At 33.4% G+C, this 25388-nt stretch overlaps 2 protein-coding genes across 2 annotated transcripts in view; one reads left to right on the top strand and one right to left on the bottom strand.

Moving 5' to 3' along the window:
* Window positions 1-3476: 3476 nt before the first annotated feature.
* On the bottom strand, window positions 3477-12948 carry RFeSP (Rieske iron-sulfur protein). Its single transcript, XM_072543793.1, has 2 exons — window positions 12377-12948; window positions 3477-4090 (listed from the first exon to the last, which is right to left on the bottom strand). The coding sequence occupies exons 1-2, from the start codon at window positions 12864-12866 to the stop codon at window positions 3777-3779; spliced, it is 804 nt and encodes a 267-aa protein (XP_072399894.1). The 5' UTR covers window positions 12867-12948; the 3' UTR covers window positions 3477-3776.
* Window positions 12949-13668: 720 nt separating this feature from the next.
* Window positions 13669-25388, top strand: part of GlnRS (Glutaminyl-tRNA synthetase) — a 45889-nt gene continuing 34169 nt past the window's right edge. The window contains exons 1-3 of the mRNA XM_072543792.1: window positions 13669-13865; window positions 13917-14309; window positions 14580-14709. Of these exons, the coding sequence (XP_072399893.1) occupies window positions 13743-13865; window positions 13917-14309; window positions 14580-14709 (646 nt within the window). The 5' untranslated portion in view covers window positions 13669-13742. The remainder of the gene's footprint in view (window positions 13866-13916; window positions 14310-14579; window positions 14710-25388) is intronic.

The following is a 25388-nucleotide window of genomic DNA, read 5'->3' as shown; positions in this document are numbered from 1 at the left end:
TTTTGTCCTAATGGATTCGAGGGTTGGCGCTTTATTGTCAAAAAAAGAAAGAATGGATAGTAGTGCGTACAAAATTTTTCTGGCATTCGTCCAATTCAATTTTTTTTTCTGCCACGACAATGTACTTTTGGAGCTTGCACAATTCCAGTCACCTTTTTTCACGTTCAATTGTCGACACTGACGGTCTCGTTAAAAATGAACACTGAGCTACATCTTCCACTGTACGAAGTGTATTTTTTAAATTTTCATCAACTCTAGAGACAATCTGTTGTTCTTCTACTGACATAAACTTCCGCTTTCTTTGTATATTACTTGGACCTGCTACGGCATATATCTTAATGATATAACAAAAATAAACATCAAGCATGTTATTCTGCTATTTGTCTGTTGTTTACTTACTTCAAAACTATTTTAAAGTTAATAATAAAGTCTATTTAACACATTCGCTGCCATCTATTTATGAGTTACTCACTACTGGTGCCACATGTATATTCAGTAACATTAGTAGGGAGCCAATACGAAATTTGAAGACAGTATATTACTTTTCTCTAAATTATCTTCAAGGTTAATTCAAAAATAAAATTAAGGTTTGGGGTAGGAGAGAAAAATGAACACCCAAAGGTGTCACTGGCACCCGACTACTGTGATAATTCCTATATGCCACCTGTCGCCGAAAGGAGTCAACAGCACATATTGCTATACACAAAATCTATTTCCATTTATTTATTTTAGATTCCTCTTGTCATCACTCCTCAAAAGATAGATATTACATATTAGTTGGATTGATTACAAATTTGTTGTAAAAATTCATCAGTCAGTAACAGTCTAAAATAATCTAAGGGTTTATTACCAGAGAACAACCGAACACATGCGTGTTCGGTTATTCTATGTTATTACCAAGCAAAGGCACCAATAACTCTTGATTTTTTGTAAAGGCAGTATTCTTGATAGTTGTTGGGTTATCTCCGCATTCATAATTTTCTAATTCATTTTTACGTTCATATAACGCACCTAAAGTGCCGTCACCTGAATCCTACAAAAAATCTACTATAGAAATAATCAAAAGCTTCGCCTCTGATAATTTACGTTTATCATATTTTGCTTTTTTGAGCATGATCTACTTTTAATCTTAACAGTTGACACTGTGTTTCTGCTTAGTGTGACATCTTTGTAAAATTGTTTTACATCTACTGTTGGTTGTCATTTGTATAAATTAGTGCCCCTGCTTTCACCAAACTGAATCCATTGTCTGTCCCATTTAAATTTAATATGTTGTTTGATATAGTCAAGTAGGTCACATGTGTTAAATTCTTCTATCACCATATGTGGATGCTGTAATGGATTTTTAGCTATAGAATCAGCAATAGTATTGCCAACAATATCTGAGTGTCCCTTAACCCATAGAAATTTAGTACCATATGGATCTGATAGTTTTAGTAACTGTTGAAAAATTTCTAATATGAATATATTGCTATTTATTGTGAATTTAAAGTTTTGCAAGGAGTGTAATACTGACAGTGAATCACTGCATATGACAATTTTGTTCCATTGGTTTTCACAGCACAATTCAAGGGCTTTGTATATAGCACATGCTTCAGCAGAAAAAAATGCTTGAATGATTATTTAAAATAAATGATTTTTTAATCTTGATTTTTGGTACAAAGTAAGCACTGGTTATACATGTTGGTGATTTTGACCCGTCTGTATAGATCACAATATGATCTGAATAGCCACTTAAGATCTCTTTAAGAGTATTGTAGCAAAATTCGTTTTGGTATTTAGGGATAATAATATTTGTAGCTAGAACACTTGTTAGATGTGGTATATCCAACGATTCCCAGATAAGATTACAAGGGGAATTTATTAACTTCAGTTCGTTGCAAGTTATAATTGCTCTTGCAAGCGGTGGAGAGTTTTTTTTAATGAAGTATGTAGATGTTAAATCAGCTGTATTTAATTCATTAATTATTTTTGCATTATAAATGCCACGATAATGTTGGTTTAGGAAATATTTGCTTGTCAGATATTCTCTGCGCAATGAGAGTGGGTTTTCAGATGCTAGAGTTAGGGTGGCTTCATTTGGAGGTGCTTTTCATCAATCCTAACACAATCCTTAGAGCTTTAAATTGGATTCTATCAAGTTTACGTAAATTGGTTATGCTAGCTGACCCATATCCCACACAACAGTAATCTATTATAGATCTTATATAGGCTCGATAAAAATTCAATGCAATGTTTTGATCTGCGCCCCACGATCTCTTACACACCATTTTAAGAAAATTAATACCTTTTTCGCAGCGACCAATTGTATACTTAATATGTTGATTACAAAGCAATTTTCTGTCAAGTACGACACCAAGATATCTAAATTCCGAAACAATTGGAATATCATTGCCATGTAAGGTTACAGCGTGATGTTTAATAGGGTGTTTTCTTGAAAAAAATACTACGGCACATTTTTGGTACGAAATATTGAATCCATTTAACCAAATCCAATTATCCAAGTTGTATATAATATGTTTGAGTTCAGTAGTGCTTTCACTGTACGTTTTCTTATGTGAGTAGATGACAATATCATCAGCATATTGTAAGCAAACAATATTGGGAGACCATAAATTGTGCAAATCGTATGTGTACAAATTAAAAAGAAGTGGACTTAAAACAGCTCCCTGTGCAATACCTTTTGATGTGATCTTGGGTCCAATAATATTGTGACCTACTCTTATCGATACACTTCTGTCTTTGTATAGATTTGATAGTAAATGTGCTATCGATTTTGGAATGCCAAGAAACACAAGTTTATCACAGAGTATATTTAAATCAATATTGTCATATGCACTTTTTATGTCAATAAACAATGCACCTGTTGTCATGGAATTAGAAAAACCAATTTGTACATCTGTAGTCAGACGTGGTTCCATAGCCTTGTTTATATCCATATTGTGTTGCTGGTAGAATATTATGCCGCCTTAACCAAATTTCCATTCTCACGTAAATATATATACCAGCGGAGTGTTGATAAGTTGACCGATGTTTCAAAGTATTCAACGGATTTGTTCAACTATTCGCTCGTGAATCGCACCGGTATGCAGAATGTATACTGTTACAGGGAGGAATAATTTGCGAGGGCACATAATAGAGGCCCATGAACAATAATCGAACTGACAGAAAGTGCGAATTGCAGATTCTCTCAGGCTGATGAGACGGCATAATACGTTCTGTGCAACTATCCAAGGTTGAATTGGCTAATACATTTCAGTATTATGAACTTCATTTAACATTAACCACTTCATAGAATTGTCACCCAAGGCCATAATAGACTTATATACATAATAGTTAAAAATGCTGGGCTGAACGAACAACTATAACCTAGGGATGAGCCAGCTATTAATTCAGCAATGAAGAAGATGAACAGTTGATCCCAACATACGGGAACTACACGGTAGGTACTAAAGAAACAAGAATAAAACAAAATCTGATCTTTCTAAATTATTTAATGTCACTGTAAGGGTACATTAACCAAATTTCTGATTTAAAAGATATATGTACATACCTGAAATTAGATTGTGGAATCTTTTATCGACATACAAATAAATAAATTGGCTTAAGCTGAACGCAACAATGAATGAGTATTGTAAAACTGTTTGCACTTTTATCACACAAAATTTTGACAAATGTTATTAACAGAAATTAACAAAAATTTGCCAACGATTCTTTTTCTTCCAGTTTCATAATACGTCACTCAAGTAAAATTCAACTATTAATTAAAAAATCATTTAACCAACAATTAATAAATCTTCGCTGGGGAAGCTATAGGGTGGTACTTCCAAATTCAAAGGAGCTGGTCCTTTACGGATACGACCAGAAGCATCGTAATGGGATCCGTGGCATGGACAATAGTAACCTCCAAAGTCTCCTGCATTGGCAATTGGGACACAACCTAAGTGGGTGCATACACCAATTACAATCAAGAAAGATGGGTTTTGGACACGGTCGTTATCATGTTGGGGGTCACGAAGGGAACTAACTGGAACTGATTGTTCTGCTTGGATTTCGGAGGCGGATCTGTGGCGGATGAATAGGGGTTTACCTATAAAGAAAACAAAATATTATGTTAGCTTACAATGAGTAAATATCTAAAACGTTTAGTTTAGATACAACAGTTCAGGAAATAATCATTATACATACAATATTTATTATACATTATTTCATTTTATTTATTACACATTACTTAGAAAATATACTTGTTCCCGATTGTTCATTTTTCAAACAGGTCCAAAAAAACTTACAATCGATTTTTTTTTCAATTCTGTATATTTTTGACTTTTGTCCCAACTATATTGTTTTATTGTATTTCTTAAATTTCTATTCTTAAATATTACTCTAGTCACTCGGCCTATTCACCTTCCAATTTTGTCTGACTGAATCAATTCATTTGAAATTTGGTGAATTGATGGGAAAATGCTCAAATAAGAAAAGTTATAACGCCGATGTGTGCTTCCGCCCCAGGGGTAGTTGCCACATTTTTTTGCTCAAAATAATTACAGGGATCTCAAGAGGATTCAATTCTAAGCAACTTTTATTCTATACAGTTTTTTCAGAAAGTCACGTCACATTTTCATTGAAAAAATGAAAATTGTTTTCACGTTTTTCAACAGTTTTTCATGCATTACTCAAAAAATATGCGTTTGTTCGAAATAGTGTGTAAAACAAAAATGAAGATTATAAAAGAAGAATGAGATTCATTTTGCACAAGTTATTCTATATACAATACAAAGTGAGATATAGTCGGTAAATGGGACATTTTTTTTGCCAATGTTTGGATCAATGCACGATACACTTACACACGGTATGCCAATGCGCATATAGACAACATATTGTCGCTTTACGTGACGTCACGTGCGAGGTAAATATTCTGTAGATTTTTTTTTTACTTTGATTGCCTGTAGAAAAAGCATTCCTTCCAGTGCAAATGTGGGTAAATTTAGATCGCGAATTAAATAAATCAAACCAATCGTTGACCAGTTGGACCATATTGGAGGCTTATTTCCAAAAGCTATCTTTCGGCGTACGACCCTTCTCCCCACAGTGCTTCGTGGCTTTTGCTACGGAGTTAGATAAAACTTGCACTGCTAGGCGTACACGTTGACGCATGGATCTTTAATATTCAAATGTTCCTGGGTTAATTTATGGTCATATGTTAACTCAGATATCAATATATTAAGAAGAGTTTTCAAGTAATCAATATTTATCTTTTTATTATCAATGATATTTCCACCACAACACGATCACAATAACACAATTAAATATATTAAAAATGTAATATTTTCTTTACAATAATACTAGAAAGTCGTAAACAAAGATTTAAACAACATATATTTACTAATGGATTTAAATGGCAAATCCCGCAGAGTTTTTCGCACGTGACGTAACGTAAAATTACGGTTCTATATTTAGCATACCGTTGTGTGTGTATCGTGGATCAATGTATTCAACTTTAAATTGTAAGAAAGGGATTGATTTTTAGGGTGTAATGATATTAAAGTTTTTTAAAGTTCATGAAAAGACCTTTAATATAAGGCACTACAGAAGCAGTTACCAGCTGAAGTCCGTTTGAAGAGGTTTACTCTCCGGACGCTGGAACTCACTTAAAGCATGGGTGTATGTTACCTGAAGTAAAATTTAATTAAAATATTAAACATCAAATAATAATAACATTATGTACAATCTTTGTTAACTTTATATATTTTAAAGGGTTTTACCCTAATATTTTGGTGGCTAAGGCATGTTAATCTGTATTTTTAACCTGATTATGGAACTGTTGTTCCGAAAACGTTCGTGTTTTTGATGTAGCCCTTTTAAGGTTTTTTTAAATATACCAATTTACAAAGATTTAATTTTTTTTTTAAACATTTAAAACTTTTATTTCAATTACACTAGTATCTTTTTAAAAGAACAAAACTTTTGCAATAAACTATACCAAAAACCGTCTTCTTAACTCCTTCTCCTTCTCAACTGGTCAATGAAAGTGATCAATTTTATTGATCTCACGAGAATCGTAAAAAATGGCAAAAATCAAGATACATTAATTTATTTAACACCTTTATAAAAATTCAGTTTATTCTCGGCAAAATACAAAAACTGCATACTAAAGCTGCGCTCTTTGTCTATAAAACGCATCTTAATTTTTGTCGATACGACATTTGGTTCAACAGATAATGAATTTTTACCGTCAAGCTGATACAAATTTTATTCAATATTGATATCGCGCGCGTAACTGAAATGCAAAATCGCAGGCACTTCAAGCATTGTTTCTAAGGGAACAGTTCATTCTACACAAAAAATGCTTCTTAACATTGTTGTTTAAAATTATCTCAGCTACATTTTTTATTTGAAACAATTTTTTCTACGGTGTACAGATTCTTGGTAAATCGATTTTTTTGTGTTTTTACCTCCTTGCGAGGGGAGTTTTAAGGGGAAGCCCGGGGGTAAAAGTGGTAAACTTTTTTGCATCTTTTTTGGAGACCCAAAATTAATATTCTCTGCAAAATTCAGCTTGTTCTTATAATTTTTAGGGACCAACTCTCTGACGACTGGACTAGTATATCATTGCGAAAGCAGTACATCGTGAGTGCAAAATTCAGGATTTTTTTTTTCATTCATCCCACATACTTAGGTGGCCTGTATCGACGTAAATCAGCTGACTAGAAAAATATCAATTTTGATAATAAGATTATGTTATCAAGTTAGGACCTCGTATCTGTATTTGTTTGGAATGGGACCCAAAACATATATTACAATATATGTTGGGTCCCATGATTCTCAAATATACATTAATGAACATTTAACTGCATATAATATATTTAATATGACTTATAAACTAAAAAACAAAAAACATAATTTGTTTGGATGAGAAGTGGTAAAGTATGCATCGAGAAGAAAAACGGTGATCTCATTATTTATATGTCCAGTAAATAAAATATGAAGCTACTGCAGTTTGTCCTCAAGATATTCATTTACAGAATAATATGCTTTTCTTAAGAGTAAATCTTGGGATTTACTAAAATTTATCTAAAATTTAGAGGAAAGTGGTATTTCTTTCACAGTTTTTGGCAAATGATTGTATAAGGTCAGTCCCATATATCTGAAGTAATTTTGACATTTGGATGTTCTGTGTTTAGGACATCGAGCAAAAAGACAAAAGAGGGAATTTAAAGGTAGTGGGAGCAAAAATATTGTTAGACAGGAAATGCCATCTTGAGAGGCCACATTAAACAAGGAAAGAGAGACTCTTTCCTTGTTTAAGAAATCAAATTTGGTTGGGTTATGTTATTGTTTGTCTCAACTGTCACATGAAAGATTATTTGTATTTTCTTTATTATGTTCTAGTGTTAAAAAAAGTGTATTATGTATTACTATTATGTAATATTAATATTATGTAATATAACAAATAAATAGATAAATTAGAACCCCTGCACCACTGTATGATTATTGTAAAGTGTCATCATCATTGGTGCTCCAGCCCTATAAAAGAGCCTCAACCTTCCCAAGTCTATTACGCCAGTCAGTTCTATCCATTGCCAACTGTTGCCAGTTTGCTGCGCCTATTTGTCTACCATCCTCATCTACACCATCCCTCCATCTGAGTTTTGGTCTACCCCTTTTTCTACTTCCCACAGGTTGTGACATAAGGATTCTTCTAGCAGGGTTGTTCTGCTGTGATCTTGCCAGATGTCCTGCCCATCTTAGTCTTCCTATTTTTATAAAGGATACTACGTCTTTACCACCAAATATATGTTTATATCTGTGATATATCTCGTAGTTGTACCTCCTTCTCCAAACACCATTTTCACAGATGCCACCAAATATTCTTCTCAGGATCCTTCGTTCAAATATAAGCTGGAGATTTTCATCTGCCTTGGAAATGGTCCATGCCTCCGACCCATATGTCAACACTGGTTGTATAAGGGTTGTTTTTTGGCTTAAGTTTCTGCTTCTCATATGTCTACTCAGTCCAAAATAGCATTTGTTTGCTAGGATTATTCTTCGCTTGATTTCTTCCGTCATGACGTTCTCCTTGGTGATCAGGGAGCCTAAGTATGTGAATTTGTCCACCACTTCAAAGGTAGAATTATCAACCGTGAATTGGTGGCTGATGTTTCTGGCTCTATTGTTGGGTGTTGATTGCCATTATCTTAGTTTTATTTTCATTTACTTGCAGGCCCATATTTTTTGAGGCGTGTGACAAGGTGGTATACTTTTTTTCTAGCTTGCGTGTTGTGCGGGCAACTAGATCAACATCATCTGCATATGCCAAAATTTGAGATGATTTATTAAAAATGTTTCCTCTGCTGTCTATTTGGGCATCCCTGACCGCCTTTTCCAAAGCTATGTTAAAAAGGAGACACGCCAGCGCATCTCCCTGTCGCAGCCCAACATGCGTTTCAAATGCCTGTGATTGTTCGCCCTGTATTTGGACTTTGCAAACAACTTTACGCATTGTAGCCTTAAATTCATTGGTTTTTTCCAGTATTTGCCTTAGCACAAAGATCTGGTCTCTTGTTGATCGACCAGGCCTAAAACCACTTTGATATTCGCCAAGAAGCTCCTCTGAATATTCACTCAGGCGACCATATAAAATACTCGAAAATATTTTGTATGCTGTATTAAGGAGGGTTATTCCCCTATAGTTTCTACATTCTAATTCATCGCCCTTTTTGTGTAGCGGGCAAACGATCCCAATACACCACTCTTCTGGGATTTGTTCCTCATTCCAGGCTCTCAGTATGATTTTATATATATGATTAGTCAGAGTAGCACCTCCACATTTAATAAGTTCCGCGGGTATACCATCACTTCCAGGAGATTTATTATTTTTTAGGTGTTTTATTGCCGTTATCCCGTACTTCCTGAATTGATGGAGGCTCCAATGGTGTATTGTTGTTTGCTCCTGGGGGTGGTTGATTTGGATCTTCTACTTTGATAGTAAGCAGTTCTTTATAGTGTTCCACCCACCTTTTCAATACTTCTTTTTTTGTATTGAGTATATGCCCCTCCTTATCCTTACATAGTCCGATTCTTGGTTTAAATTCTTTTCTTGCTTTATTTAGATTTTTATAGAATTTTCTTGTTTGATTTTCCTTTTTTAATGTCTCAAGTTCTTCCAATATTCTATTTTCATAAGTTCGCTTTTTTCTCTGATGGATGTACTTCTCTTCTCTTCTGAGATCTTTATATTTTTGTTCTTTTTCTCGGGTTCTTCTTTGCTGCATCAGTTTATATGCATTATTCTTTCTTCTTGTAATGTCCTCGCACTCAGCATCGAACCACTCATTGCGTGGTGGTGGTCTTTGCGGCCCTAGAATGTTATTTGCTGCATCTTTAATGTAATTTTTACACATTTCCCATTGTTCACTAATTGTTAGATTCTCTTTAGTTATGTATTTAGTTTCGATATAGTTTTGAAACCTTTCTACCGTTTGCGGGTTTTTGAGGAGTTCAATATTAAGGCGTCTTGTTTTGGTACTTCTTTCAAGTATTTCTGTGCTATGAACATGAAGCACTTGTTAACAAGTAAACTCGGTTCGCTAATCCCAGTCCGAACTGTCTAGTGAATTTAGTAATTATTTTTTTGCGAAGTTAGTTACTTTTTGACAGACTAAAAGTGGCTGGAAATTACTATACAACCAAGCACCCGTACTCATAGCCAATATTAATAGTAAACAAACTAAATAGTAAATAAAATAGAACTTTGCGAATTACCGACAATCAATATTTATTTATCTGCACCATATAATAAATAGTTATGTTAAATTATAACAACTAAATATATATTTCTTAAATATATACTACCCAAAATTTGATGGGTTTAGTATACACTTCGACTATTTAGAATAATTCTTCTTTTTTTAAAGAAAGAAGTCTGTAATAGCAGGATACTTGAGCTATTAATACTGAGAAGTAGGAATTGTTGTGTTGTAGGTTTCCGACAATGAATCTGTCAAAATTTGTCTGAGCTAAGCGAATGGAGTTTAAGCTTGTGTCAAACCCTCAGGATAAACTACTAATAAGTTTCATATAAAATGAAATTTATTGGGTAAAGTTAGTGGGTGATGACTACTGATTATCTAGTGCTTTGTAGAAGTTGTGCAATATGTGGTATTTATGACAAAATTTTGAACCAACAAAATTTAAAAATGGGCATGGTTTATTATTATGTGGGAACCAGTGTCCAAATATAATATTTAATTCATTTATTATTTTTTTATTGAATCATTAGTTTGAGTTCCATTTTTGTTTAGATGTGATCTTATTTAATGGTAGGAGTATTATTTCTGTGAAAAAAAAAGATCAAGTGATGTGGGTGCCAATAGTAGGGTGCAAGGGGTGCAATTACACCTCCTTGTCTGGGGACTCGAGGACTGGGGAATGTATAGCTCTATATTTTATATTGGTTAATAGTATGTGTAGATGCAAATGTACCCCCCTGAAAAGCGAATGCCCTACCCCCTTAAAATAATCCTGGCAGCACCAATGTCGAGTGAACAGAATTGCTACAACTAATTCTCTCTCTTTAATCCTGAACCCCCAGAGGAAGTGTAGTGGTCATTGTGTTTGAGTTTTTTTTTTGAAAGAGGAAATATTGAGATGCAAACTAATAACAATGCTTTGCTTTATACATTTGTCTTATTTTATTCTGTCATAAGCATGCTTGAAATCTATTTATATATATTTATAAATTTCATACAAAGGAATTTTGAGCTAATAACAGGAAGTTTAGATTTCTTTCATAGAGAAAATTTATGTGGAACTCTAATATTTTCGTGGTACTAAACCTTTCTGATGCCAAGAAAGAGAAAATTACTGCCTGCTTTTACTTACAAAATTAATATTAGTAATAATAATACAATATTAGTTATTAACAATCTTAATTTACTACAATACCCCCTTAATCTATAATTTACAAGAAGCAAGTGTATAACTATTTATATATTGTAAATACACCATGAAAACAAATCTAATACACTCATGATCGTCTTAAAAACAGCAATATTGGTCAGTGGTAAAAGCACTGAACAATTCAAATTAAAAAATTTTAAATTCAGATTCTACAGGCCTCTAAATTAAAACAACAATAATACCCACACATTTTATGTTATCTAATATAGATAAGAGTGAAGTTCAGAAGGAATTTCAAAGAATCAGGCTAACTTATTGATAAAATCCAGACAGATTGTATAGTGAAAATTAGTTGAATCTAATCAAACTCATACAATCTTTAAAACAGCAAATATAGATTCACATCTAACAGCTGTCTACTTGCATATGTCCCTTATTGGATATACACAGCCAATAATTTACAGTTTGAACTTGAGGTAAGAGGAAAGGCATTTGATTGCTTTGCTGATGACTAGGTTAGTTCCTCCTTAAAGGGACAAAGACATATGAAAGTTAAATGTATAAAATACCTGGCTATTTCTCTTGGCAACGAATTGCAACACAAATCATATAAATATATATGCAAAAAACCATTGCTCCAGCTATAATAGCCCTGGGAAGAATTTTGAACTATTTATAGGAAAATGATATATAACTCTTACATTCAGAACCACTTGATGTATTTAACAATCATTTGATTGTGCACTTAGCACTTTAAACTGCAGAAATTGCTATCACTATAAAATAAGACAATTAAAAGAATGGTTAAACTGATAAGACTAAGAAAACTGTTGCTTTATGTCTGTTGATATATATCTATTAATAAAATAATGGACATAGTGTAATCATGTGTATCAAGTATGTTTGAAATCATTTCAAATATATCTTTAGTCCATACGAGAATGAGAACTGTTGAAATGGGATGTAGCAGTTTAGAATTTAGTGGGGTTGATTTATATAATAAAATTCCTGCTGCAATTAGAAATTTGAACATAAATGCCTTTCAAAAATAATTAAAATATCATCTTTTCTTGGTTCTTTAAGAGCCATAAGTAGTAATATATAAATGGCACCTGTTACAAGAACTAGTTTTACACTGTTGAATGTGTGTCCAATTCTATTAATAAATAACAAATAATATTAAATGGAGAGCACATAATTATATCTAGTGTTTGCTTGTGCTCCATGTATTTTATTGTCTATTACTCTTTATACTAATGTATTTTTTATATTTGGAATAAATCAATATTAGCCCCATTTGCAGTCAGTTTGAAAACATTATTAGTAGTGAGTACTAATTTTTAAATTATGAAATTAAAAAAATATAAAATTACAACTTTCAAGTAACTACAGAATACTACAATGGCATGAATGAACAAAACAATTTTATAATAGTGCATTCACATTGAATATATTTAGATGATAAATCATGTCTTACCTCTCCATTTAAAGGTAACAGACTTGCCCTCAGGGATATCAGAAAGCTTAATTTCAATTTTAGCTAAAGCTAGTACATCAGCAGATGCACTCATAGAACTAATAAATTGTGAAACCACTGATTTGGCACCATAAGCTGCACCAACGCTAAGTCCTCCAGCCATCAAATAGGTAAAATTCTTTCTAGCATCTTCATCATGGGATTTTTTTGCAGGGTCTTTAGTACCATCTCTACGATAATGGGTAAAGTCTGGTACAGTAATGTCGGTATGTGCCAACCTCACTTGGCTGCTAACTGCTGGTCCGACTGAAATTGCAATGTTTCCTGATGGTAGGGCTTTGCTAAGGGCAGAGGGTGAACTGCTTGACCATGGTATGTGAACCACTGATTTTTGTGGGAGTATCGCAACCTGTTTACTAGTGTTGAGTTGGTTACTTACTACTTGGCTAACTGCTCTAAAGTAGCCAGGAACGTTAGCAGGCTTCAGCATCTTGAAATTTTGATCTTCAAGATTTAAAGTTATTATGCAACAAGACCACCTTTCTGAAAGCGCTAGTGACGTTTATATGACATATTAAATGACAATTTTGACTTTTGACCATTGACATCTTAAGGTTTGTTCAGAAAGTTTACTTTACACAAACTCATGATACTATGACTAACAAGATAGGATCTTCCCGTAGCACAAAATCGGTCGTGTTCGCGCATGACGTCATTGGAGACCAGAATTTGAATTCTTGTTAAAGTTAAATGGGATTTTTATACATTTGCATTCTGTGATGAAATTATTCAATTAGCAAAATAATAATAAATGACTTTTTTGTGTTATTTGTGTACAAAAGATAACAATAATATAGGTAATATTTAAAAAACTATAAGAAGAAACTAGACGAAAATAACTTAAGAGGTTTAATAATTACAATAATCGTACACATATTATCTTCAGACTATTTATTAAATATTATTTATTGATACATATAAAAATAAACATTTTTAAATATGTGCAATATACCAATATATCTTATTCATAGTATCATGCACAAACTAAAACTTAAAATTCACACTTCCAGTTTTAGTTTCTGTAGCACATAGTGTTTATCCGTTTTACCGTTTACCGCCACCGTTTATATATTATCATTATCATATTACAATCCTCACTTCATCAACAGCAAATTAGTTTTAAACAACTTTTTAATAATGTTCGTAATTATCTCCGCCTATGAAATCTCGACAATTAATGATAGACACAGAGATTGTCAACCAACACGTGTGCAAAAAAGTACAAAAATAACATTTCTGTCATTTCGTTGTCATCGGCAATCGGGGTACGAATTGCATCTGTTTGAATAGGTTATATTTTTGAAAAATGAGTGAAAATAATGAAGATACAATAAAAGCTTTAATGAGCTTGGGCTTAAGTGAACAAAAGGCAAAGGAGACTTTAAAAAATACCACAGTTACCTCAACTCTACTCAATATTCTTCACGAAGTAAGTACTTTCCCTTCAATATTGCACAATAAACCAATTATCTTTCACTAGGTACGAGGAGTAAACTTATCCGATGGTGCCGGGACATTACTTTACCAGTTGGGTACAAAAATTAAACCGCAAATTTCCCATCATTTACCTCTTCTTGTTAAATATATTGCTTCCAACAAACTTGATACTACTTTGAGAGTGGACAAAGCTATAGAATTTGCTCTTTCTCATATAAAGGAATTAAATACAAATGAGTTAGAGACCTACTGTGGTGTGGGAGTTGTAATAACACCAGAACAAATTGAGAAAGTTGTTGAGAAGTACATAAAAGACAACAAAAATGATCTTCTGGAGAAGAGATACAGATTCAATACTGGGCCACTCATGCAGAAAGTAAGAGCTGAATTATTGTGGGCAGATGGAAAGGCAGTAAAAAGTGAAGTTGATCTTCAGGTATGTAATTGTTTAATGATTAATCTTTGTTTACAATAAAAAAGCTAATATACGTTTTATATTCCATATATATCATTTTTTGACCTTAGGAGAAGATATGGGTTTATAATTTATATACTATACTGCTACAGCCTCTCATTATAATGTTTAATTCTTCATTTTGGGGATTTTAAAATGACAGATATACCAATAGTATTACACACCTTTCACACACTAATGTTTCTACAATACAAATATTTCGTCTAATTAATGCTTATTTTTGTTTTTAAGGTTTTCGATCTGCTTGGATCCAAGACTGAAGCAGACTTAGCACCTGCTCCCAAACCTGATAAAAAGGCCAGTAAAGTTACCAAAAATGAAGCCAAGCAAACTAAAGATGTGCAGAAAGCTGAAGAACTTGGTAAGCATACAAATATTAGCTGTTTTTTAGATTTTTTTTGTAAATTCAATAATTAAATTAAAATTGTATCTGGGAATATTCTTTACCAGAGGGAAATTTGTATACAATTAAAAACATTTCCACACATAATTGTATTGAAAATTTTGGGGATGAAAGTAGCCTTATGTAATCTTCCTCAATGTATTTACTGAATTGTACTCAAGATCAATAATGGAATCTATTAGAGTATGATAAAATTACTTCTAAGGATAACATTACAATGAGCACAAATGAAAATTGTTTGATTAAAATTCACTCTAGTCATAGGGATGTGACATTGGTAAAAAACATCGATGTTGAGCATCAATGGTAACATCAAACCTGAACATTGATAGTAATGATATACCGAAAAGAAAACATCTATGTTATAGAAACATCGATGTTCTTACAAATGTTGAGAAATGTGAAAAGAATTAAATAAGTATTAAATAAACATGTTTTAATTGCTGAAAAATGTGGTGTAACAATTAAAAATTATCTTTTGATAGATATCTGAAACACAACCAAATTATTAGAAAAAAAAAACAAATAAGTAATATATTAAATTATAAGTCCCAATAATGCTTATCAATATCATGTAAAAATAATGGTTTAGATAGCAGGTTTCCTTTTATCCTGTTTTGTTGCTGAGTTACTGTTTCGCCAGCAAAGAACAAGGGGTCATTCTGATGGTACCGATGTGTCTACAACTGCTCAATATTTATGTGCTATAATTGCCAAATTCGGGTATGTAGTTTATTTTCTTCCCACCATTTAATAGGGTCTACTTTTATTGATAAAACTGAGCTTTTTAAATAAATAGATAACTCCGATGAAGAGGCAGGTGTTGATATTTCTTTTGTATTTTTAGAGATTAATCTTAAGTGATCTTCCCATAAATCAAATACTTCGGGTATAGCTAAAACAATTAGAACTTAGATTAATTATCTTCTTCTTCAGTGCCTTATCTGGTCCGGATGTTGGCGATCATCAAGGCTATCATGGTTTTGTTGACTGCTCTGCGAAACAGCTCCGCTGAGGTCATCCCAAACCATTGTCGGAGATTTTTCAACCACGAGATACGACGGCGTCCCGGTCCTCTTCTGCCAAATACTTTACCCTGCATAACAAGTTGAAGAATTCGATATTTTTCTTCGTTCCGCATCACATGGCCGACGTACTCAAGCTTACGTTGTTTAATTAAATTAAGCACTTCTTTTTCTTTTGTCATGCGCTGTAGGACCTCAACGTTGGTGACATGGTCCACATAAGATATTTTTAGTATCTTTCTGTATATCCACATCTCGAAGGCTTCGATTCGTTTTTTAAATGGCTTGCGTCAGTGTCCAGGCTTCAACTCCATATAGTAACACTGGAAGAACGTAGCACCTCACTATCCGCATCTTGGTTCCCAAACTGAGATCACTGCAGCACAGCAAGGATCTCAACTTAATAAATGTAGACCGTGCCATTTCAATTCTGGATCTAATCTCTTGAGCGTAGTCCCATTGTACGTTGAGGGTAGTTCCGAGGTAAGTGAATCTGTCGACTCTCTGGATCTCTTCGCTACCTGCCATTAGTGCCCGGGATCTAAATTTGTACGGCTGACAACCATGAATTTAGTTTTCTTAATATTAAGGTTCAGTCCGTATGATACGCTCACAGTTCGCACTCGATCTAGTAAGGGCTGCAGATCGTTTAGGCTGGTTGCTAGTAACACAGTGTCATCGGCGTAGCGGATATTATTGATGTATTCACCGTTCACTCGGATTCCCATGTCTAGGTTTGTGAGGGCTTCATTAAAAATCTCCTCAGAGTATATATTGAAAAGAGTCGGCGATAGCACACATCCTTGCCTTACTCCTCGCATGATCTTCACTTGGTCGGTCAGTTGGTCTTCGACCTTGACTTGAGCACGCTGGTTCCAGTATAAATCCATGATGATCAGAATGTCCTTCTCATCCAATCCTACTCTTTGTAGTGCGGTGATCATCTTCTGGTGCTGGCAACGGTCAAATGCCTTGGCGTAGTCAATAAAACAAATATAGACATCACAACTGACATCGCAGCATCTCTGAAGTAGGACTTGTAAGGTGAAAAGTGCTTCACGTGTACCCATAGAATTGCGGAATCCGAATTGCATTTCACCGACATTTTCTTCGCATTTCTTGTAAATTCTGGCATGTATGATTTTAAGAAAAATTTTAAGTGCATGACTCATAAGACTGATAGTTCGGAAATTAATTATCAGGCAACGAATTAAGACAAAAAATGTTTACCTAATAGAAAAGCTTTGTTAAGAGATGTCCATCTTCCGTTGCATTTCCTTCTGTAGACCTTGAACTGCTTTTGTACAATCTAATGGAGAAGTAAAATACATCTTCTTAAAGTGAGGATCAAGAAGCGCTGAAACTGATAGTAAGTGAACTTGTTCTGCCATTTTAAAACATTTGTTACATTTTACTAAGAGAGATTCTTTTAATTTCTTTCCAATTTCGTATTTAGATGTACTTCCTTCAATTTTCTTCTTTATATTAAAAACCATTGGAATGACAATGCTCCTAGTTGTGCATTTTTCACCAGACAGTTGTTTTGTAGAGGTTTTAAGGGGAAGCAATATATCTTGAACCTCTTTTAACTCTTTGCTTCTCGAGCATTATTCATTCCAGGTGCTGATGAATGTCGATTGACAATTTGATTAATTATATCTTTTAATTCGAGAAATCTAGTAATGGTACTTTGAATTCCATCTAGTGGAAACTTCTTGAATTAGTTTTTTCACATTATCTGGCTCTTGGGCTTTTCTTAGGTCATCACTAGCATTTACACTGTTCTTAAACCATGTTATTATTTGTTTCATTTTTTTTAACAGTTCTGTCAAGGGTTCACAAGATCCAAAGGCAAATTAATTTGATGTGCAAAACAGTGCAGATGTTTTTCTTTCCCAACCATTGTCTCTACTGAATTATTAATATATGTGGCTCCATCAGTCATTATGGCGGAAACATGTTTCGTCTTAATATGGCAATCTTTCATAATGGTAGTCAATACTTCCCGCAAATATTTTCCTGTACCTATGTGACTGACACTCAGTGACTCCCAATGCCACAGACTCCCAATGCCACAGACTCTATTTTAAGATCATCAACAAAATGTAGTGTTAGCCCAATAATACTTTTAGACTGCATCATTTCAGTCCATATATCTGTAGTACACTATGTTAAATATTGTATTTTTTGCCAAAACAAATTTGTCACAGCGATGTATTTTTTATCTAAAAGAGCATTAATAGTTTTCCTGGAAGGTATTTTATAGAGGCCACCAGAGAGTTGCTTAATTAGGTTTTGAAAAAACTCATTATCAACAATGGATATCAGCTGGTAATCCTGACAAATCATATACAGAATAGAATTTGTGATTTTTAAATATTTTGTACCACTTTCACTATAAGATTCTAATCTTTTAACAGATTCTACTATTGTTTTTTTGTCTTTTGTAAGAAGGGGAAGAATAATTAATGACCTAGTTGATGCCTCTTTGTTACAGAATGACATCAAAAGCTTAGCTAGTTGGTGTGAGGTAAACATGCTATACTTAAATATACAAAAATGTTTTAAAATTACTTTTGGAAGAACAAGAGAGTTTGTAAATTATGATTATTGTATAAATAATGTACCTTTAGAGGCACGTCATAATATTAAAGATTTAGGTATAAATTTTGATTCTAAACTAACTTTTAAATATCACATTAACGAAACTTCAGCTAAAGCTTTGAAAATGTTGGGATTTATTCTTAGAAACTGTAATCAGTTTTCAGTACAAACTTTAAAAATGTTATACTGTAGTTTAGTTCGATCAGTTTTGGAGTATGGTTCTCTCATTCGGTCTCCTTCATATAACAGTGACATCTACAGTATCGAGAGAGTTCAAAATAAATTCTTGAGGGTATGTGCTTACAAAATTGGTTTTATTAGACATCAATACACATATGATGATATACTGTCAATACTAAATATCTCATCACTACATGATAGAAGATGTCAAGCGGATTTATGTTTCCTTTTTAAAATTATAAATGGATATGTTCAAGATCCAGAGTTACTAAGTTTAATAAATTTTAATGTTAATACTAGAAGAACTCGTAACACAGATTTTCAATATTCCATTCCACACTGCGAATTATGGCCAAAATGAACCCATTACAAGAATTTTAGAAACTGCCAATGAGCACAGCAATAGTTTAGAGTTATTTGGAATATCTACAGCAACATTTAAAAAATCGTTTGAGAGATTTTGAGCATTATTTAATAACTTAGGCTACTACTTTAATTGAATTTTGTTTGATTTTAATTTTGGTTTGTTTTTTATTAACGCAACCTATATATAAGCTTTGTAAAGGTTGACGTCATATTTCTGTAAAAATGGTATATCCGTTAATTAAATAAATTAAATAATAGCCACTTGTACTGGGCTGTTTTCAATCAGTGCAGCATGTCATTATATAAATTATTACCAGCTGGTGAAAGCAGTAATCCATACTTAACTTAAATGGTGTTTATCGAGCTTTCAACATCGATGTTTTTCAATCATTCATGAACATTGCGCATCCCTACTCCACTGATACAGTGATCATATTAACGTTAATCTGTGTTTTATTAATACAAATTCAGCTCCTTATTCTTATTTTTAAAGCTTTCGCTTCCGTCCATTTGTGCTTATACTTTCTATAATGGTAGCCTGTTGGGGTCTTATTTTCTTATTTATATTTTATTGGCATGTTACTCCAGAAATATGAGTAAAAAAAGAACCCTGTTGTGGACACCATTTCTAGAGATCAATTAATTTTGTAAATTAATTTAACATTAGTTAAATTAAATATGTTGATAAACTTTAAATTAAAATGAATTTTTGCAATTAATTGTTATTATAAATTGCATACTTCCTATTACATTTGAATATGATTTAAATTATTTAATATCTAAATTTTATATACACTGCATGTCATTAAAAAGAAGCCATCTAAAATTTTTAGCATTTTTTAATTTTTACGAACCCTATGAGACATTAATTGTCATTAGATGTTTGTGTAATGTTTAAGAATATGTTATAGAGCAGTATGCAACCATTTCTTAAAGAACAAATGTCAAAACAAAACTTCCAAAATGATGTTTAATGGAAAATTTAAAAAATTAACATTAAATTTTTTTTCCTTTTTCTTTATAAAAATTACATTAAAGTCGTATTGTTTTTAATATTCTGTATTACCACCTCTATTTTGAATTACGCTCCTCATTCGACTTGGCATTGAATTGATCAAATTATGGATGTTGTCTCCCTATTCTTCCATGAGTGCCAACTGAAGGTGTTCACGATTTAGTGGAGCAGGTATTCTGTTTCTTACTCTTCGTTTGAGTTGATCCAAATATGCTCAATCGGGTTCAAACCTGAGCTTTGAGGCAGCTAATTCATTTTTGGCACACCAACGGTTTCCAGTTTCCAGATGGCGTTACCATTCTGGCTGTGTGTTGTCGCGTGTCGCCGCGTGTTGTCTTGCATGAAAATGAAGGTTTCGCATACAAACCCAGCAAAAGGCATTACATGCTCGTCTAGAATTCGGTAAAGTATCAGTGAGCATTCAACACTCCTCTATTAATAAACACGAGATCCGTATGGCCTTCGAATGAAATGTCTTCCCAAAACATTACTGAGCCTCCTTCAAAAGCAACCATGCTCGTCAAACACAAGTAGCATATCGTTCGTCACGTCTTCTGTAGGTCTTGATGCGACCGTCTGAGTCATAAAGAACCATCCTGGACTCATCACTAAACAAAACATTTTTCCAATCTTCTATCGTTCAATACTTGTGGGCTCGAACAAACTCAAGTCTGCATTGTCGATGTGCTGCTGTTAACAAAGGTCCTGTTGCTGGGCAGCGAGCCCTTAAACCAAGTTTCCTTAACCTTCTTCTCACTGTAGAAGTGCTTAATGTCCACCAGTGAGCGTTTTGAAAACAATTTTGGATTGCTCTAGCCGCGAAGAACTGATTTTACAAAGAAGTGCGTTGTAAAGAACAGTCTTCTCTGACCGTCGTGATTCTTCTTGCACCTGATCCTAGTCGTCGTTTGTGAGATCCAGTCTCTATGAATCGTTGGTATGCTTTTTGGACCACACAGCGACTGACTCCGTGCTGTCTGGCCACTTCTCTTTGACTCGTTCCATGATCAATCAAAGTAACAATTTGAACAAATCTAGCAAATCTCTTAGCCATATGGATGATAGGAGTGATCACCCTATCATTGTTGAATTAAGGAAAGCTCTAAATGATGGTGTTGAATTTAAGATATAACGTAATATAGAAGATAACAAAATGTGAAGCATAATAAATAAGATTTTATGTATCTGAGTCGATATCCTCAATCAACATCTGCATTGTGAGTGTTATTGATAGATTCAACATATCAAGATCCTCGATTAACGTCTGTACTCTGAAGCTGTTGAGAAGTTTGATACATTCTTCTTTTTCTTCTTCTTCCTCTTTATAAGCAATTCTGCTTGTTTATTGGCGGATTAATACCTCTATGGAAGGTTGTCACTCCATCTTTTTGCGCGGTCGGCCGATACTTTTTTTGCCAATTGGTGACTTATCTCTTGCTATTTTGACGACACGGGTCTCCTCCATTCTGCTTATGTGGTTATTCCATTCTTTTTTTCTATTTTGTGTCCATTCATTTATACACTGTACGTTACATTTTCTTCTAATGTCTTCACTTCTCTTTCGATCTCTCAGCGTATTTCCTGTAATTCTTCTCAGTACTCTCATCTCTACCGTTTTCAGTTATGGCTGTGTCGGGTCTTGTTTCTGAGGCGTGTCATTATTGGTCTTACACTGGCTTTATAACTTCTTGACTTCATCTCAGTGTTGATGTGTCTGTTTCGCCATATAGTGTTATTAAGGTAACTTACCAGTCTATTTGCTTTTTGTACTTGATCTCTCATTTCTTTGTCCAGTTCTCCATAGCTGGACAGTGTAATTCCCAGGTATTTTATTCCATTACTTGTTCAATACTGATGCCATCAATTTCTATTGTGCATCTGGTTGGTTCTTTGCTGACTACTATTGTTTTAGTTTTCTGAGATGAGATTGTCATATTAAATTCTTTTGCTCTTATGTTAAATCTGTGGACCAGTCTTTGCAGACATACTATCATCTTGGACTATCAATATTGCATCGTCTGTGTAACAGAGTATTTTTATTTCTTTGTTTCCCATTCTGTATCCTCTTCCTTTATTAACGCTTTTGATGATTTCATCCATGATTAAATTAAAGAGCATGGGGCTTAATGAGTCCCATTGTCTTATTCCGCTGCCTAATCCATGTTCCATTTCTTCCGAAAAGTGTTCCCAGTGATCTTTTTTTTATTTTTCTTACATATATGTATAGGTTTGATACATATATGTAGAAAAAAAGAATGTTAAGGAAGTATTGATTGGTAAAAATAGTTAAATGTATCTCGAAAACAAATTGACCAATCGGTTTTTACAAAGTCTCATTCGGTGCAAAATTAAAAGAGCTAAAATATAATGATTTTTGCATAAAACAAATTTCTACAAAAGTTTTACAAAAAATTTCAAAAACTAAAAATGAAGAAAAATTGTCATTTTTGGACCTTCAATCGTTAATTTTGCTGTTGAATCAAATATCGATTCTCTTCTTTTTGATATGCCCATCCGTTACGAATGTTGTCGATCATCATGGCAATATTTATCTTATCTGCAGCAGCGCGTAAAAGCTGCACAGATGTTGTATTGAACCAGATTCTGTGATTCTTTAACCAAGATGTTCTTCTTCGTCTTGGACCTCGTTTTCCAAATATTTTTCCTTGCAGGATGGCTTGAAGGAGAGCATATCTGGATTCATTTCACATAATATGTCCGAAGAACTGTAACTTTAGAGATTTGATGGTGGTCAGTACCTATCGGTTCTTATTCATTCGTCTGAGGACCTTCTCACTTGTGACTCGGTCAGTCCACGGGATCTTAAGCATTCTCTGATATAGCCACATCTCAAATGCTTCCAGTTTTCTGCACATATCTTCGTTCAAGGTCCACGATTCAACACCATAAAAAAGGTCAGAGAATACGTAACATCGCAGCATTCTTAGTTTTGTATCAAAAGAGAGGTTGTGACTCTTGAAGAAGGCCCCTATCCGATTGAAGATGGATCTAGCTTTTCCGATGTGTGGTCTAATCTCCTGGTTGTTGGTCCATTCTTCATTTATTATGGTGCCGAGGTAGTTGTAGGGCGTCACTCTTTCTACAGGGGATTGGTTGACGTAGAGTTGACCTTCTGTTATTCTTTTCTTGCTAATTATTATAAGCCTTGTCTTCTTAACGTTTATATTAAGTCCATATTGTTGACTGTAATACGTGATTTTGTTCATAAGAACTTGTAGGTCTTCTAAGTTGTCCACAAATACTATGGTGTCATCTGCATATCTGATGTTGTTTATCTGGTAACCATTTAGTAGAGTACTTTTTTCAGTTTCGTGCAAAGCTTCGATAAATAGTCTTTCAGAGTACAGATTGAAGATTAGAGGAGACAAAATACAGCCTTGCCTCACTCCACGCATGATTTTCACATAGTCAGTGTGTTCACCTTCAACTCTGAGATTTGCTGTCTGATTCCAGTAAAGATTTCGAATTATTTTCAGTTCTTGGTTGTTAATTCCTGTTTTTTTAGTATTTGCATCATCTTGGCGTGCTGTACTCGATCAAACGCTTTCTCGTAATCAACGATTCTCACGCATCACAAATTATAAAAGCTGCGAGAAGCAGTTGTAACCTCTCATATCAATGTATCGTTAATGCAGTTTAAAAGTAAACGGCTGTAAGTAACAGAAACTATATTTGACCTCTCAGTGTGAACCAATTTTTTATTCTCACAGCTTAAAAAGTGGCTTATTGATAAAAACTGTATACTCAAGTCAACTATTATTTATTTATTTTTTAACGAAAACTATAATTTCCATACATTGTGAGTTTAATAAGAAATTAACAAGAACTTTATTAATAAAAATTGCAAAATTTTAAAAGTTACGTTTATTTTCTACATTTGCGTGTTTCTTCGATAATTCTGCGATAATTGAGTGTTTTTTCGTCCAGTTTTAGCAATAGTTTCATAACAAACAACACACCTTTGACGATTACTGAAACCTACGTCTTACTACGAGGTTCTCTTTGAATTTTGTTATAGTCATTTTCTCATTTGCCATTTCTTGGTGTAAAATATAGGAATTTACTAATGTAGTACCCACAAGCAGTTTAATTGCTAACTTTCTATACCACTTTACTCCCTTTCTCAATTTCTCGATGAGTTTGTGTATGTTTTCATTTGGTCAGACAGATCGATGTATATTTTATGTTTATTATAGTCAGTTACAACTTTTAGTTTTTGGCTGTCTCTGTGAGTTCGGCAGTGTGTTTTGTACTTAGAGTATAAACATCGCGTTTGTCTTTCCATTTTTGAATCACCACTCCTCTATTACTTTCAGCTGCAACTGTTTGTCTTTTTTGCAATTTTCTATCAGTTATATGTTTGGGATATAATTTTCGGTTGGTTCTCAGAGTTCCAACTAAATGAGTGTTTCTGTTTTGTAATTTATGGGCTAGAGAAATACTGGTGTAATAATTATCTGTATAAATTCTATGTCGCTTATCCAGTAGGTTATCAGAGACAAAGTCAATACTACATTTTCAGAGGACGATTGATTTGGTAGTTTATCCTTGTCAGAATAAATTTGAAAGTTATAGGTGTATCCTTTGTCAATGCATAATTTGTATAGTTTTATACCAAATTTATGTCTTTTATTACTAATATATTGTCGAAAACTCAACCGTCCTCTAAATGGTATTAATGATTCGCCTATACATATATTCTCTTTTGGAACAACACGTTTTTGAAAATTCTTTATTAACGTCAAGGGAGAAATTTTTTGTAATCTATCGTCTGTTACTATTTCGTTGTTATGAAAATGCCATGTCTTGAGTAATAATTGGAAATAGTTGCGAGCCATCAAATTTTTCATTTTATTATCGTTCATACTACTTTTACACCAATAACTTTCAATTGTAGTAAAACGACATAAGCCCATCCAGAACCCAATAAAACATTTTACTTCCTCAACACTTATAGCATGCCATTCAGAAAATCTGGCATGGGGTAATTTTACAGTACTTTTTAGCTGATCTGCATACCTGTTTGTTTCCGTCACCATTAATTCTAATACCTCGTCAGTAAGAAATAACTCATAAAAATTTAAAGGACCTTTATCAAAATATTTATTATGTAGTTCTGCTTTTTTTTACAACATCTAATTCAGTGAAATCAAATAATTTCATATAGTGTCCACTCACGTTTTTCCACGATAAATTCGCACTATTATCAATGTGTTTGTTCACTTTCTTTATCATCATCTTTACTTTCTTCTAATTTTTTTTCAATAAAAGTATTATTGTTTCCGTGACACTATCGGATATATTTCTTGATGTAACAGAAGTACTCGGTTGATTTATTAATTTTACTTTTTTTTTTAATTGGTTCATTGTCAAAAGAACTATCAGAATCACTAAGGAGAAAATCATCGGAATCTTCAAATGGATTA

This window comes from Diabrotica undecimpunctata, chromosome 9 (assembly GCF_040954645.1).
Source record: "Diabrotica undecimpunctata isolate CICGRU chromosome 9, icDiaUnde3, whole genome shotgun sequence".
NCBI lineage: Eukaryota > Metazoa > Arthropoda > Insecta > Coleoptera > Chrysomelidae > Diabrotica > Diabrotica undecimpunctata.
This window is presented reverse-complemented; position numbering and strand designations above follow the sequence as displayed.

Bases quoted from the DNA above. Each gene is read 5' to 3' on its own strand.
- RFeSP (XM_072543793.1), bottom strand. From the start codon at position 12,866: ATGCTGAAGCCTGCTAACGTTCCTGGCTACTTTAGAGCAGTTAGCCAA. The intron at 4,091-12,376 runs GTAAGACATGAT...TTTTCTTTATAG, and splicing joins TGTTACCTTTAAATGGAGAG to GTAAACCCCTATTCATCCGC.